The 15,440-nt window shown below is 33.3% G+C and overlaps 1 protein-coding gene and 1 pseudogene across 1 annotated transcript; one reads left to right on the top strand and one right to left on the bottom strand.

The window, feature by feature from the left end:
* Positions 1-4,705: 4,705 nt before the first annotated feature.
* Positions 4,706-5,971, bottom strand: LOC149022099 (shewanella-like protein phosphatase 2 pseudogene; annotated as a pseudogene).
* Positions 5,972-8,986: 3,015 nt separating this feature from the next.
* LOC149022098 (disease resistance protein Roq1-like) lies at positions 8,987-9,832 on the top strand. The gene has a single exon (XM_089147546.1). The coding sequence runs from the start codon at positions 8,987-8,989 to the stop codon at positions 9,830-9,832; it is 846 nt and encodes a 281-aa protein (XP_089003672.1).
* The last annotated feature ends 5,608 nt before the right edge of the window (positions 9,833-15,440 follow it).

Below are 15,440 nucleotides of genomic sequence, written 5' to 3'. Positions count from 1 at the left end.
CATTTTTTGTAATCTTATTACATCTTTAATTGACAACTTTATTTTATGGATCTTTAGCTCAATTGGTAAAGCACTTGGAACATGAGCATGTTTCAAGAGATGGTGGTTCAAATCCACCGAGGTTCTTTTGATTCAATAATGAATTAGGGTTTAACCACACAGTACTTAATTTGTTTAAGTTGAAATAATGTGTTCAAGTTTTTTTACTTGGTTTTATTAAAAAAAAAAGTGCACATCTATGTCCAACCATACAAGATGCCAATTTTGTAGATATCATACAAAATTTTGTGTCCATTTAGCAAGAGAAATGTGCACATCTATGCTCAACCATACAAGATTTCAAAATCTATTATGTGCCCCATTTACCCATTTGAGCACAAAAGCATACAAAGTTGATTATGTGCAGAAGTATGCAAATTGGCACACAATCATTGCCATACAACCCCACCTGTCCTATCCTTCAAAACATCCCTACACAATGAGACTTTCGGATTGGAACTTCAATCTGCATGGACCCAAGAGAGTAATTCAATCTAATGAGTAGATTTTATATCTATAAATTAATTGGTTTTATTTATATAATTTTGTGGTGATTTTATATATTTCGTAGAAAACTGTAATTAAGATTTATTATTTGTGCTTGCAGGAAATCAATTAAATCGGCAGGGGTATTATTGGGAAATTTTGCGAAAAGAACCTTAAAGAACCAAGCTGGATTTTTATTCCATTAAAAAAAAAAAAGAGTCTTTTTCATCAAGTTAGAGTAGACATTAGAAGGTTCTTCAAGTCAAAAACGTGGATAAAATGATTCTTTACATACTCCGGGGTTTTATTTCCTATTTAGGACTAAATTAAAAAAGGAAGAGGAAAAATTATGTTTTTGAGTGTCTCTATCCAGTTTCGATCAAGTTCTTCATCGGATGGTCATCCGGTGTTCGATCTAGCAGATTTTTTGACAAGAGATTTATAATATCTTATCTTCAAATCCAACGGTGGGATTGTACATTTGAGCTCTCAAAGTCATTTCGATTCTTATGCCAAATCTCTCCATAGTTGAGTTAGATTAGGAAATTATAATTGTACCAAATTGAGCCAAGTATAAGAAAAATAAGAACAACACCACTGGAGGACGTTTTGAGAAGGGTAGAGGACGAATTTCAGAGACGTTGGTTGGCTTTTGAGACTTGGAGAAGAAGACTGGAGCTTGGGAATAAGTTTTTCATCATCTTCTTTCAATGTTCTTGAACTCTTCTGTGATGCTTTCAATTCATAGAATGAACTAATTTAATTTTTCTTAAGGATTAGATGTAGCCTAACTTTGAATTTCCACTCTTGAATTGACCAATATAAATATGAATATTGTTTTCATTGATTGAGTTTCTACTAATTTTCTTAATGCTTTTGATTAATTGGTCACTAATCAACTGATACATTAATCATAACAAATTGTTAGGGGATTTATGTGTTTAGTTTATTGGAATAAATGCCATGAATTAAATGTAGGATATAAATATAATTACATGGTTTGTGTAGTTGTTACATGAGAATCTATAAAATTTATTGATCTCTTAGTTGTTTTAATCCACGTAGAAATATTGTGGGTTAGCGATTGAGTGAATTTCTATTAGTACTCGAGAGAGATTAGTTGATAGGGAAGGGAATCTCGACTATCAATCGAAGAAAAAAATATTCCAAATTACAAAGATGGATCAAAGGGTGGGAAGGATTGATTGTGGTGAAATCTAACCCCCTTGGTTTTTAGCTAGTAAGTAGGGGTGTAAACGGACCGGATTCGGATCGGATATTGGTGATATCATATCAGCATCCTTTATATTCGGATGGACCCTATTGGTTTTCGGACGGATTCAGACGGATTTGAATGTTAATCGGATAGTTATTTTCTTAAGTAAATTCTTCTAAATGAACATGAATACAGATTGAATACAAGTTTTGACTGCCTGTTTACATCTTTACCATTTTATTTGTGAGGGCTAGATTTAAAATTTAAGAATTTAGCAACTTTGGTAGCTATTCTAGTAGAAAATCTAGAAAAATAGTCACATATCACAGGTAAAAAAATTATATAAATAAAAAAAGAGTAAATATCACTTACCTCCCCTCTTAACTGGACAAATAGCACTTAGACCTCCTCTTAGTTGGATAATATCACTTACCTCCCCTCTTACCTAGCAAATATATCAAACACCTCCCCTCTGTCAATTTTTTCGGTTAAATTTAACTTTTACTGTTAAATATTTTTCTAATGCCCCAAACTACCCTTGGCTAAAAATATATATATTTTTTTATTTTAAACTTTTAATTACGGTAATCACCCTAGCAATTAAATACTAAATTACCTCAATTAAAATAATTGTTAAAAACTAACACACTATAGTATCCAAATTATATTTAATTATTAAAAGTGGAACATACCCTTTTTTTAAAAAAAAACATTTATCAAACAATTAAAAAAAAACCCAAAATAGTAGTACGAGTTTAATTTTATCAACATACCCTCTTTTTTTAATTGAATTTTTAATTTTACTTGATTGTATACGTTTTTTTTAATTGTTTGATAATTTTTTTTTAAAAAAAGGATATGTTGGGCTTTTAATAATTAAAGATAATTTAGGTTTTAACTATGGTGTTTTGGTTTTTAATAATTATTTTAATTGAGGGCAATTTAGTAGTTTAACTGTTATTGTGATTATAGTAATTTAGGGTTCAAAATAAAAGAATATTTTTAGCCAAGGTTAGTTTGGGATTTTAGAAAAATATTTAACAGTAAAAGTTAAATTTAATCGAGAAACTTAACAGAAGGGAGGTGTTTGATATATTTGCTAGGTAAGAGTGGAGGTAAGTGAATTATCCAACTAAGAGGGGATGTAAGTGCTATTTGTCCAGCTAAGAGGGGAAGTAAGTGATATTTACCCATAAAAAAAAATCTAAATAAGTAACTTAATCGGATAATTTTATCGGATGCATAATAATCAGTATGAATGGGGTATACCATATCCGCATCCTATTAGTAATCGGACAGATTTGGATACCCCTAAACAGATGTGGATGCGAATTCGGAAGCGGATTTCGGTTATCCATTTACACCCCTACTATATTAAGAGATCTCAATTTAAATTTCAATTCATAATTATACCTGTAAATGGATAGCCGAAATCCGCCTGCGAATTCGCATTCGTTTTAAGAGTATCCATATCCAAAATTTGAATAGTTGCTTATTGGATCGGATAATATCCGGATATAAATTTATCTAAATAGAGTAGAGTATTTAACATTTTTTTTCTCTGAAAATGGATGAAAATCAGATTCGAAAACCGGTAATCGGTAATTGGAAATCGAAAATTATCTGGTTAGAGTAAGGTATTAAATACTTTTCCCTAAAAAAGGAGTTAATAATCGGATTCAGATACTGGTAATCGATAATTGGAAATTGGAAATCGAAAAAAAAAAATGATAATCACCAATCAATAATCGGATAGTTTATTGGGGATAGTTTATTGGATCTATTTGTAATTTAGTCAAGGATAATTTTTTTTATTATTTGTTCAAATAAAATTTGTCTAATTAGTTTAGTACTTGCTCTATAGTCCTCAAAGAAACGATTATTTCGTCATTCTATTACTTGTTATGGCGACCGCAACGTACACTTGCATTGTTATTTTTCACAACAAATCCCTGCACAATCAGACTTTTGGATTATAAATTCAATTTGCATGGACCCAAGAGAGTAATTCAATCAAATAGTTAATGTTAAGAATGAATACTCGATTTTAAAGTGGTTCGATCTTCAATGTAAAGTCTACGTCCACGGTGAAATCCCCAATCAACTATTTTCTGGGGAGAACTTTCATTAACTATAAATAGAGATGGTAGTATACATGATGTGGTATGAAATCCCCAATCAACTATTTTCTGGGGAAAACTTTCATTAACTATAAATAGAGATGGTAGTGTACATAATGTGGTATTTCACAATGAGTGGAGTTCTACAAAGATAAGAACTTTACAATGATTAGAACTATTAGTCTTTATGTTGTACTGAAAGGCAAAAATCCAATGATTACCAAAAAAAAAAAAAAAAAAGAGAAGAAAAAGGAGAAGAAAGACTAATATCCAATAACAGTATATGATATTTTAAAATCCAGGTCAAATCATCGACTTGACCATGGTGTAGGAGTAGTATAAACCCAATTTAAAAAAAAACTACTTGAGAGATCAATGCAGTGCAATCATGTTATTATACTGAAAGAAGACTGAATCACATAAACATGAGGACAACGGTTTCTGACTATGTCACAGAAGAACAACCTAATAACCAAGTTACTGCAAAAAAAGAAAGAAACCTAATAACTTTGAGATTAAACAGTATCTTTAAAGTTTAACTTAACAAGAACGACCTGTACGTTGTCTCAAGAAATGAAGCATCACATCAGCAATGTCCTTTGGATTGATTCCTCACTGAAAATTTTATGGGTCCTTGAATGGATATGAAGAGGCAAATGATCCGATGAGAACCCAAATCATCGAAAATAGTCCTGCACTTCTTCGATAAAATAATTCAAAGTTCAAAATCTCTAGCTTTAGCAGCTTTTCATCTTGTTTAAACATTCAACGAATGTAACAGAAAAATCACTGTACAAGTTTTTGGGAGTTGTTGTAGGCCTGAACTGCACGCTTCAGACTGATCTCAATTTGCACGCTGTGAGAAAATCGACCACTTCAAGAATTTCGAAATCCTAAGTTCACTGATCAAGTTTGCGAAGTCACGATCTTTCAAGATTTCAACTCTCTTAGGGTTCTGTTTCGGGATAAACATCTCGAGCTCTATCTTCTCAACAAGTGTTAGAGATTTAATTCTTCTTAGTACCCATATTTTTGAATTCTTGTCAATTTCCAAAACCTGGGTTAACCCATTCTTACAACCCTTTGACATACCCACATCAATCCTAATGGCTCGGTTCTCACAAGCACCATTAATCCCTCTTTCCTGTATTGTATGACCCATGATCATCCGCTTTGCACCAGGGATTGCAGCTAGGACTTGTTCAAGAGCTGAACAATCACTTTCTTTTATCGATTCCTTCGAAAATATCCTTAACCAAAGAAGTGAGTCCCTTACTTGAAGAAAAGCAGGCGACAAACTTCTTGTCAGCAATCCGTTAATCCAATTACTGACCTTTTGATTAATACGTTCCAAGCCATAATCCACATGTTGTTGGAGAAGTCCTCCATGAACAAAGACGGATTCCCCAATGATTACGACTGTGTGATTCCCAGATAAAAATTTGGTTGAAATTGGACCTTTTGGACGCAATGCAGCAATTCTAGCCCTGATTCCTCTCTGAAATTCTTTCCTGACACCTGGAAATACTGAAGGAACTCCTTCAAAAAGATCTTTTGGCTTCTCCAATCCATCACATAAGCTCTTCATTGAGTTACCAACACAAAACCAAAAAGCCCAGCGCTCAAATTGCTGAAGACCATGCGGAGTAACAAATCTGAAATCACCATGAACATTCATGATCTCATGATTTCCATTCATGGTGATAACCAATCCATCTGATTCCGAGGCTTCATGCTTCAGTTTCTCAAGGAAGTAGAGAATCTTGAGTTCATCGTTCCCACGGTCAAGCACATCGCCAATCTGGACAACAGTTGTGTTGCCACCAATCCAGTGATCATTATAATCAATCACCCTGGCAATTCGTAGGGAATCTCTGCACTTTTTGAGATCACCATGAAGATCACCAATGGCAATTAAACGATCAGGAGATGGGTATCTAGTTTGGGGATGGGAAGGTGAGGTGGAATCCCCATTGGGGTTCTCTGTGGGAGACTTGTGGTTACATTTTAGAGGTTTAGGAAAGAACATGCCACTGACAGCGAAGTCAACAAAGGTGTCCACAAAGGAAGACAGTAGATGAGGTACCTCTCTGCATGTAGAGCATTCCATCAGTCTCTCTCTCTCTTTCAGTTTGACGAAGATCCTTCAACAATATCAATTTCTAATTGCATCTCAGCAAAGAAAAGATCGTTTTTCTGCTTCTTATATAAAGAAAGAACTGTTACCAGTGCATCAAATAACAAAGAAGGTATAAGAGAGGTTTAAGCATAAGAAACTATTATTTAATTATTGTTAGGATTAGGGTTTAAGTAGAAGGTTGCTTGAAGCATTATATTTTGAATATCTAGTTTGGAATATCTAGAGCAACCCATTAATAGAACAACACTAGATCTAATAAAATAATTAAATACGTATTTAAAAATGTCTCATCTCTCAGGAGAAGAAAAAAAAAAAAATTGAAAGACGAGAAGTGAAAAGAAGAAGTATCAGATACCTTCCGTATTACAGATTCCAGAACATCTTCCCCAGCAGAAGAACAGGAACATCTCTCTTGATTCAATCTCTGAGAATAATGACCTATATTTCAAGATTGCTGGGAATTTTTACTAAAGCTTTCAAGAAGGTAGTCTTTAAACATTCTCAGAGAGGAGCTTCGTTCCGGATAGATTGAAGTTTACGTTCTTGAACACCAATTCTTTCCTCCCACGATAGCAACCCTCTTCACTTCATTAGTGTATTATTATTTTTTAATTATTTTTTAATTATTTTTTACTTTTGTCTTCCGTAATCTAACAAATTTTATTTTCTCAAAACTCTTGCCTTTGATTTTCTCTAGCAATATGAATATTACTTCTTCTTCTCCGCTGAGTTTTGAAAGTGGTTAAATAACCCTTTATTTTTGCATATTTAATTGACTAAAGAAAAGTAAAAAAAAAAAATTATAAAGTCAAGAGTTTAAATTTTCTTGGACAAAGTCCTAGCATATATTTAAATTATGTGCAAGCTAGTTTAAATTAATCTCAAGTGTAAAAGAAAAAAAGACAAAAAAAGTAAAAAAAGAAAAGAGGATTCAATCTCTCCCCTTCATTTACTCTCTATTTATTCATAACCCCCTTCAAAAGTTTCACCTCTAATTCTTCGAAAAAAATGAACTCTTACCTCTCCTTACAAGGGAGGAGCCACACGGGGTAGAGACCATAACCCCCATTTTAAAAAAAAAATTATATTAATTTCTTTTTTTCAGTTTTTTCTTTTTCCATATGTGAAATATGATTATTTGGCCTTCTCAATATTGAGAATAAATTTTAAAAGTAAAATAATAGGTATAAATGTCATTCTTAATTAAAAACTAACTATTCAATCCCTGTTTATTTTCTTTTCTCTTCTCTATCATCTTTTCTTCCTATTTATTGTATTCTCTTTTTATAAACGTGGGTTAAAAGAACTTTAAAAAAAAAAATCAAAAAAATCTTATTAGGTATTCAAAATGTCATCCTTAATTAGAAACTAACCCCTCAATCCTTATTTATTCTCTCCTATCTTCAATCCCTATTTTGTCTATTCCCTTTCTTTCTTTCTATTTATTATATTTCCTTTCTATAAGCTTGGGTTATGGACAATTTGGAAAAAAATCTTCCCCACAATTAAGCGCACTATTTCTCTTTCTCAATTTATTTATTGTTTCTCTGTTTCTTTATTTCTTCTGCAATATTTGTTATTTGATTTTATATTTGATTGTAATATAGAATTTGATTATAAATATTTAGAATTTCGTTTGAGAGAGAATTCTTCCACATTCAAATTAGTGAGTGGGAGATGTATATTAATATTATATGAGTTACAATTCAAATATTTGAATTTTAATTACAACTTATTTACAATCAAACTCTACAACTTGTTGATACTTTAAGTATAACTCAAATTCTTATTTATCGGTTGGAGATAAGATCAATCGAGGATAGAGCTAATTACGGTGGATTTGAATTTGAATTCAGAGATTTATCCTTTACACTCCCCCGCAAGGTCATTGGTTGAGAACAGACAGTGAACTTGGACTTTAAAATTTTGAATCTTGGAGCAAATAAGCATTTGGTGAGAATGTCTGTGATTTGGTCTCCTGTGGGAATAAATCGGATTGAAAGATTTTTTGTGGCGACTTGTTCACAAAGTCAATCTCGATGTGTTTGGTTTGTGCATGAAAGATCGGATTAGCAGCAAGGTAAGTAGCTCCAATATTATCGCAGTATAGAGTTGGTGCAAAAGTGACAACCCCAAGTTCAAGCAGTAGTTGACATAACCATATCAGCTCAGCGGTTGCATTAGCAACCCATTTGTACTCAGATTCTGTAGAGGAGCGGGCCACAATGGGTTGTTTCTTAGAACTCCAAGAGATCAAGTTAGGGCCCAAGTAGAAAAATTAGCCACTTGTAAATTGTCGATCAATAGTTGAACTGGCCCAGTCCACATCACTAAAGGCAGTGAGAGAAAGATTAGTTGTTGGCCAAAATAGAATTCCATGGGATGGGATCTCTTTTAGATAACAAAGAATTCGCTTAACTACAACCCAATCATCAATTGGGAAGCTTTGAATGAAATAGAAAGTTTGAAGGGAAAAGTTGTTGATGATACCACGTAAGTCTTCTACACATTATCATATCTCTAATTTTGACAGATCACATGTTTATTTGAAAGTCTTTTGGTGCAGTATCTGACCATGTTTCTAAGGATCTGAAGTGGGTTGTGATTTTTAATGAACTAAATCCATTTTCGAGTCATCATCCAGATAGCCTATCTAATACCTCAATCCCAATTAGATTTGGTCTGTTGAGTAATAGGGTTTTTAATTTTATTTTTCCTATGATGCAATTACTCGATGCTAGAAATAAACTAGTTGCCGAGGGGTTGTGCTGTGTTATCACTCTCATCACTCTCATGAAATTTATGTTAACGTGTGCAAGGATGCGTATTGTTTTTATTTAATTATATTAAATTTTTGCTATTGTTTATTTTTTACTGCTTTTAATTCCATTAAAAAAATTTAAATTTCTTTTGCATAGAAAAGTATAAATTGATTTGTTCTCAATTATTGTTTTGTTTTTTGTTTATATATATATATATATATATATGAAATTTTGCAGGGATCAATCCGAGATAGTCGAATCAGTTGTCCAAAGAGTCCTAGGTGAATTGAGCAGCAAAACCCAATTGGCCGAATCTGAATGCCTGATAGGAATAGATTCCCCTGTAAAGGATTTGCTATCTTTATTAGATCTTGGTCACAATAATGCTCAATTTGCAGGAATATGGGGTATTGGCGGTATTGGAAAGACAACTATTGCCAAGGCTGTATACAACCGCATCATTTCAAAGTTCAACAAGCATAGCTTTATTTCAGATGTCAGAGAACGAGCGACATCAAGCATGGGTCTGGTGTCTTTGCAACAACGACTTCTTAAAGATATCTTGAGACTAGACAATATTGACATATCTAACTGTGACCAAGGAAAGCAATTGATAAAAGAAAGACTTGGTAAAGAAAAAGTTCTCATAGTTCTTGATGATGTAGATAGTGTGGAACAAATAGATGCTTTGGTTGGTAGAACCAATTGGTTTGGTGAAGGAAGCAGGGTTGTAATAACAACAAGGGATGAGAAAATCTTGAGTGATGTTAAAGTTGTTAAGGATAAAATATACAAGCCTCAAGAGTTAAATCATGACCAATCTTTTCAACTTTTTTGTTTGCATGCCTTCTCAAGTGAGCAACCTCTAGACGATTATATGCAACTTTCAAATGATGCGGCAAGCTATTCAGGAGAATTACCTCTAAGTCTAGAAGTGGTTGGGTCTTTGTTATCAAAACAAAGAAGCATAGAAGAGTGGGAAAGTATAATAGAGTATTTGAAAGAAATCCCTCCTGAAAAAGTCCAGAAAAGGTTAAGGATAAGATATGATAAACTAGAAGGGGATTAGATATGATAAACTAGAAGGGGATTATCAAAAGAAATTTTCCTTGATGCTGCAAGTCTTTTTATTGGATGGAGAAAAGAAGTTGTGACTCCCATATGGGAAGCATGTGGCTATCATCCAAGGTTTGCAATATCCAGGTTAATTCAAAAATCCCTTATTAAATTTGAAGATGGACGAGATCCGTGGAATATTCAAGGTTCAATCTTGAAAATGCATGATCAAATACAAGATATGGGAAGAGAAATTGTCCTTGAAGAAAATCGTATGGATCCAAGTCAGCATAGTAGGTTATGGTCTCATGATGAAATCTTGCAAGTATTAGAAAGAAATACGGTAAGATTGAAGCATTTGCTATTTTATTTTTGCTCATGACATGAATAACACTCTATATTTTAAAATCCACTTGGATGTTGATTTGGACCCACTCCACTAGTATCCACTGATTTCTATCTCTTAGATTATTTTTTTATTGTAGGGGATTAACATTTTGTAAGGCATGATCCTTATGCATTCGTGTAATAAACTGCCCATTATTTATTTACTTAACTATTTAATTGCCGATATCCACCTATTTCTATTTACTTGGTCAAATTTTCTATTGTAGGGAACTATCATGGCAAAAGGTCCTTGGTTATGGCTTATCAGATTTTTGTTTAGATCATCATACAATGCCAAATCTGAAGTTTCTTGAGATTGAATCATCATTAGATTCATCAATAGTCATAGGAAACTTTTGCAGACTTCCTTCAATGCTAAGATGGTTCAATTGGTGGGGGTGTCATTGGAGAAACTCTCCCTGTAAATCTATACCTACCAACTTTTATCACGAGGGTCTAGTGCATTTCAAACTACAGTACTCGAAGATTAAACAAGCCTGGAATATTAGTCCTCCAGATGAAAAGAAGGTAAAATATTGAACTTATTTTTTCTTTTCTTATTTGATTATTACTTTTCATTGACGAAGTGTATGTTTTATTTATGTACGGTAGCGGTTCCTGAAGTTGAAGGTTCTCAATCTTGCTTTTTCTAAAAATCTATCTGAGTCCCCAAACTTTTTGTGGTTTCCTTATTTGGAGCAATTGAATCTTTCAGAGTGAAAGAGCTTGGAAAGTTTGGATGAATCCATTGGGCAGTTGAGCAAGCTCCAAACCTTGAAAAGGTGCCCGGGGCCGGGACAAAACGTTCCGTCCTAATTACTTTTGTTGGTTGGGAAGAAACAGCTCCACCTTTTGCCGTTTTTGGGTAAGACTCTTGATATTAAAGGTTGTTCACGAATCATGGAGTTGCCTAAATTCAATTTGCAATTTGAAATCTCTAGTCACGCTTGACTTGTCGGACACAAGAATAAAGGAGCTTCCAAACAATTTGGATACACAGGATCAGAAAGCACAGTGAAGATCAGAAATCATGCATGCTTAATAGAAACTCCTTGCCATTTGAAAATCATATGGAAAAATACTGTTAGAATAGTTAATGGTACAATCGGAAAGACCATTATATTGTGCGGCGTCAATGTTTAAAGACCATTGTGTTTGGGGTGTGAGAGCAATTCCGTAACCGTTGAATGAGTCAACTCTCAATATGCTCTATTCGTTTTGATGTAAAAATTTTACTTGAAAATATTTATTGTTAAATTTTACCATTCCTTTGAATTCAAACTAATTATGCTTAATCTCAATTTTACATTCAAGGATTTAAGAGCAAGGATGTCACTGATATATTTTAAACCTACTTGGGATCTAATTGATAATTTGGATAATTTAGTGGGTGGCATTTATTTTAGGGGGTAACTCACTCAAGGGGTGGTGCTAAAATTTCTGTAAAATTTATAAGCTATTGACAATGAAACTCAACCACCACATACTCAAAACAGTTTGCAAAGACCTCTAGTGAACCACATCTTGGAGCTGCAGCTTCACCTCCAAGAGTTGAATTAAAACATCTAGGTGGCATCGAGACAATTGCAAGAGGCTTCCGTGACAATCCCGATAATCCCTATACCTCCTTTCTTGTCCTTCTCTCTCCAAGCTACATCCACATTGATGACTTGGGTCTAACGAATTCTAATATTCACCCACGTGTACTATTTTGATCCAAAGTTAATCATGGGGTTTTACAATTAATTAAGGGCCTGTTTGGTTACGGGACTCTGGAGATTTCAAATCTATAGATTTCAAATCTATGGAGTTATAATTTATAAAATTAGATGTTTGGTTGTGGAATGAAATCTATGGAATCATCCTAAAAAACTATTTGATTGACGTGATTTTTGTGAATGTGCAAATGTATAGCTTTTTTTAAATCTCTGGATTTCACCCCTTACCCATAAATCTACAGATTCATGTTTTTAGTGTAAATAGGTGAATCTCTAGATTTCATGAATCTAGAGATTTTTACAACCAAATGGGTATAATTCTCAGATTCATGAATCCAGAGATTTGAAATCTTTGGATTCATGTAACCAAACAGGCCCTAAACTCTCCTACAAAGGCTCGCTACACTGTTAGGTCGTAACTAATTTGATAGCCTATATTACAACATACTTTGAATATAACTCAAATATTTCGACCATAATTTGAGTATAATTCAAATACGTCAACATCATTATTCAATAATGTTAAAACTGATTATAATAATAAATAAAATTTGTCAAAAGTAATACTTGGTTGAGAATCACGTTATCGTTTATTTATTATAATTAAGTTGCATTGGCTTAAGAGATTGGCATCGTTCACCAATAAATTTTTCTAATTCTATTTTCATATGACTTGATAAATAATATTATATTAAAAAGACAAAGTCATCATAAAATAATTTTCACTAAAAATGTGTAATCCTAAAACTACTTATAAGATGATGGGATCAATCTCTGCATCCTCGGAATTCTTATTATGGTTAAAAAAATTTGTCATGCAAGATGACAAAATGAATAATGAATTTAAATAATGCAACTTGCTTCACCTTCCCATGACCAGAAATAAATAAATAAATTATTATACATGTCTAATTGTTCGATAATGGGTTTTAAAAGGTCATTTTATTAAAACTAATTAAATAACAAGGGATTTCATAAAAGTTGCACGAAATGGAATTTTTTTTTTTTTTTTAACAAATGTACATTTAAATGCATAAACATGTGGAATTAGCATCGTTCACCATTAAATTAACATAAAAATAGTTTTCACCAAAAAGAAATTTAGCTAAATTTTTAACACCACCTCACGAGTAACTTCCTACTATGGATGTCACCCCTTGAGTTATCAAATTTATCAATCATACTTCGTTTGCTAACACCATTAGTCTGAGATTGTCATTATTGATTCATTTTTAATATTACCCTCACATCACATTCTTGTATGAATATTTTGTGCGATATTCATACAAGAATAGATCATGAAGATACAAGAATGGAAAGGGTGGTTGTAGATGGTAGAGGAAGACGCAGAGAAGTCAATCAAGGGGTTCTTCATTCAAGAGCATTCTTGGGTGTCACTAATATATTTTTCCCTGTAGGGAATCTAATTGATAAATTACATAATTTAGTGGGGATCATTCATCTAGGGGGTAACTCAGGGGTATCGCTGAAAATTTTCATAAAATTTATAAGTTGTTGACAATCAAACTCAACCACCTCATATTCAAAACAGTTTGCTAAGTCCTCTGAGCTGAATTGAAACATCAAAGGCATCGAGACAGTTGCAAGAGGCTTTCCCGGGAATCCCGAAAGTTGGCTTTTATCAAGAAGATTGACCTCTTATAAATATTTGACATTTGTTCATCAATAGTATTATTATGTTGGGGGTATTAAGTGAAATGTAAACTATTGAATCATCACTTTAATGTGAAGGGTAATTTTCATTTGGACCTGAGGTTTGATTTAAGTCATTATTAACAAAAATAAAAAATGATGTTTTGCATTTTTTTTTATTTATTTTTGGTAGAAGAAAAAGATTTCATAAATTAAAGATGAGTACACTTACAAATACTAGATATTGTTCTATTAAAATTATCCTGTAATGTAATTGCTATATTCGCATACTTTTCAAAATAAACTTGGAGCATTGGATTTTGGATTTTCTCATAGTTCTCCAGTTTTGTCAATCTTGCCAATTCCATTAACCTAGGTAGTTCCCCAAGACACCATTTTTCTCTTGATGGCCAAGGTAATAGATCTGCAATTTGGGAATTGTTTGTCCAAATTTCTAGTATATGTAGTCCATTTTCATCCGCTGCTTCTATCCCATTTTGTATTCCAAAAAACGTGTTCTCCAAGATCCCTTTTGTTGTCCTTTACCAAATTTGATAGACACTAGATGTCCATCTTTGCATAGTCCAACGCTCCAGCCTGCTTCACCTAGATGTTGGTTACATACCCCTGCACAGATTAAAAAGTTTTTGTTAGATTTGGTATCAATGTGGACAAATTTTCATCCATACTATCATTTACACAATTTATCTGAATGGGTAAAGGCAAGGTGTCTTTCTCCTTTTGTTTTTGAAGCTCTTTGGTCCATCTTTTAATGTTTCCTAGCACTACAAGGGGATTTGGTGTTTTATTATTGAACACCCTTTCATTCCTTTCTCTCCATATGAAGTAGCATGTCATTATAAAGATAGACATAAACCATCTTGATTTGCCATTGGTTAATTGTGAACTCATGTTGTGACACCAACTCAAAATGGATGTGTCCGTCCAGTTTTCTGTTCCCAGCCCCAATGGTCCTACTGCATTAACCTTTTTTCTCCCATTTGCATGATATCAAAATATGCCAGATTGTCTCTTCTCCATTTTCGCATATTGCATACTGAGATTGAGTTTGCGACCGCCACCCTTATAGTTTTCCCAAAAATCTAAGGATAAATTAGACCAAAATATTCTTACATCTTTTACACTTGTTAGATTATTTCACGGAGGAAAATCTTGATCAGATAGTTTTCATAAAATAATGATATTTTTATTTTACATTTAAGAATTTAAAATTTTCATATTTTCAAAGATGAACCCTTTTAAGATCTCTAGATTAATATTCATCTCTTAGCTCTTAAATCATGTTTTGTGATTCTTTGAGATATAAGGTAGGTTGAAATCCCACTAGCTCCACTGATTGAAAATGTTCTCAGATGAATTTTCTTTTGTTCTTGTAAGGGGTGCAAGTTTGGCTCTAGTGGCTCTGATCCGCCTTGCACCCGAATAGGGCTTGGGCTAAAGATTTTGGCCCTAAGGGCAGGTTAGGGCCAAAATATTCTGGTCCTGAACTAGGGCCAAGGGCATGCCTAGGATTACTCTCTGAGCCCGTCCAACCCATTCCGGCCCGTCTCTGATTTTGGCCTTAATTTTGACCCTGATCTTGGCCCTGATTCTGACTCTGATTTTGGCCCTGATTCTGACCCTGATCCTAGCCCTGATATTGGCCCTAATCTTGGCCTTGATTTAGGCCCATAATTTTGGCCATGATTTGAGTCTAGATCCTCCACCCATATGGAGAGGAATTAATTATAATCCACATGGGTGAATGTTTGACATCTATCAAATTTTAAAAACATGATCATGTTTTGTAAAAAAATTAATGAAAATAAATTATATCTTTATTACCAATGTAGTAATCATCCA

The sequence above is a fragment of the Hakea prostrata genome, chromosome 3, assembly GCF_041222555.1.
Source record: "Hakea prostrata isolate BN-2017 chromosome 3, UWA_Hpros_2, whole genome shotgun sequence".
In the NCBI taxonomy this organism is placed as follows: Eukaryota; Viridiplantae; Streptophyta; class Magnoliopsida; order Proteales; family Proteaceae; genus Hakea; species Hakea prostrata.
The sequence above is the reverse complement of the archived record's forward strand: the minus strand, read 5'-3'. Positions and strand labels throughout refer to the sequence as shown.

Excerpts from the sequence above, each read along its gene's own strand:
- LOC149022098 (XM_089147546.1), top strand. The coding sequence starts at position 8,987 with ATGAAATTTTGCAGGGATCAATCCGAGATAGTCGAATCAGTTGTCCAA.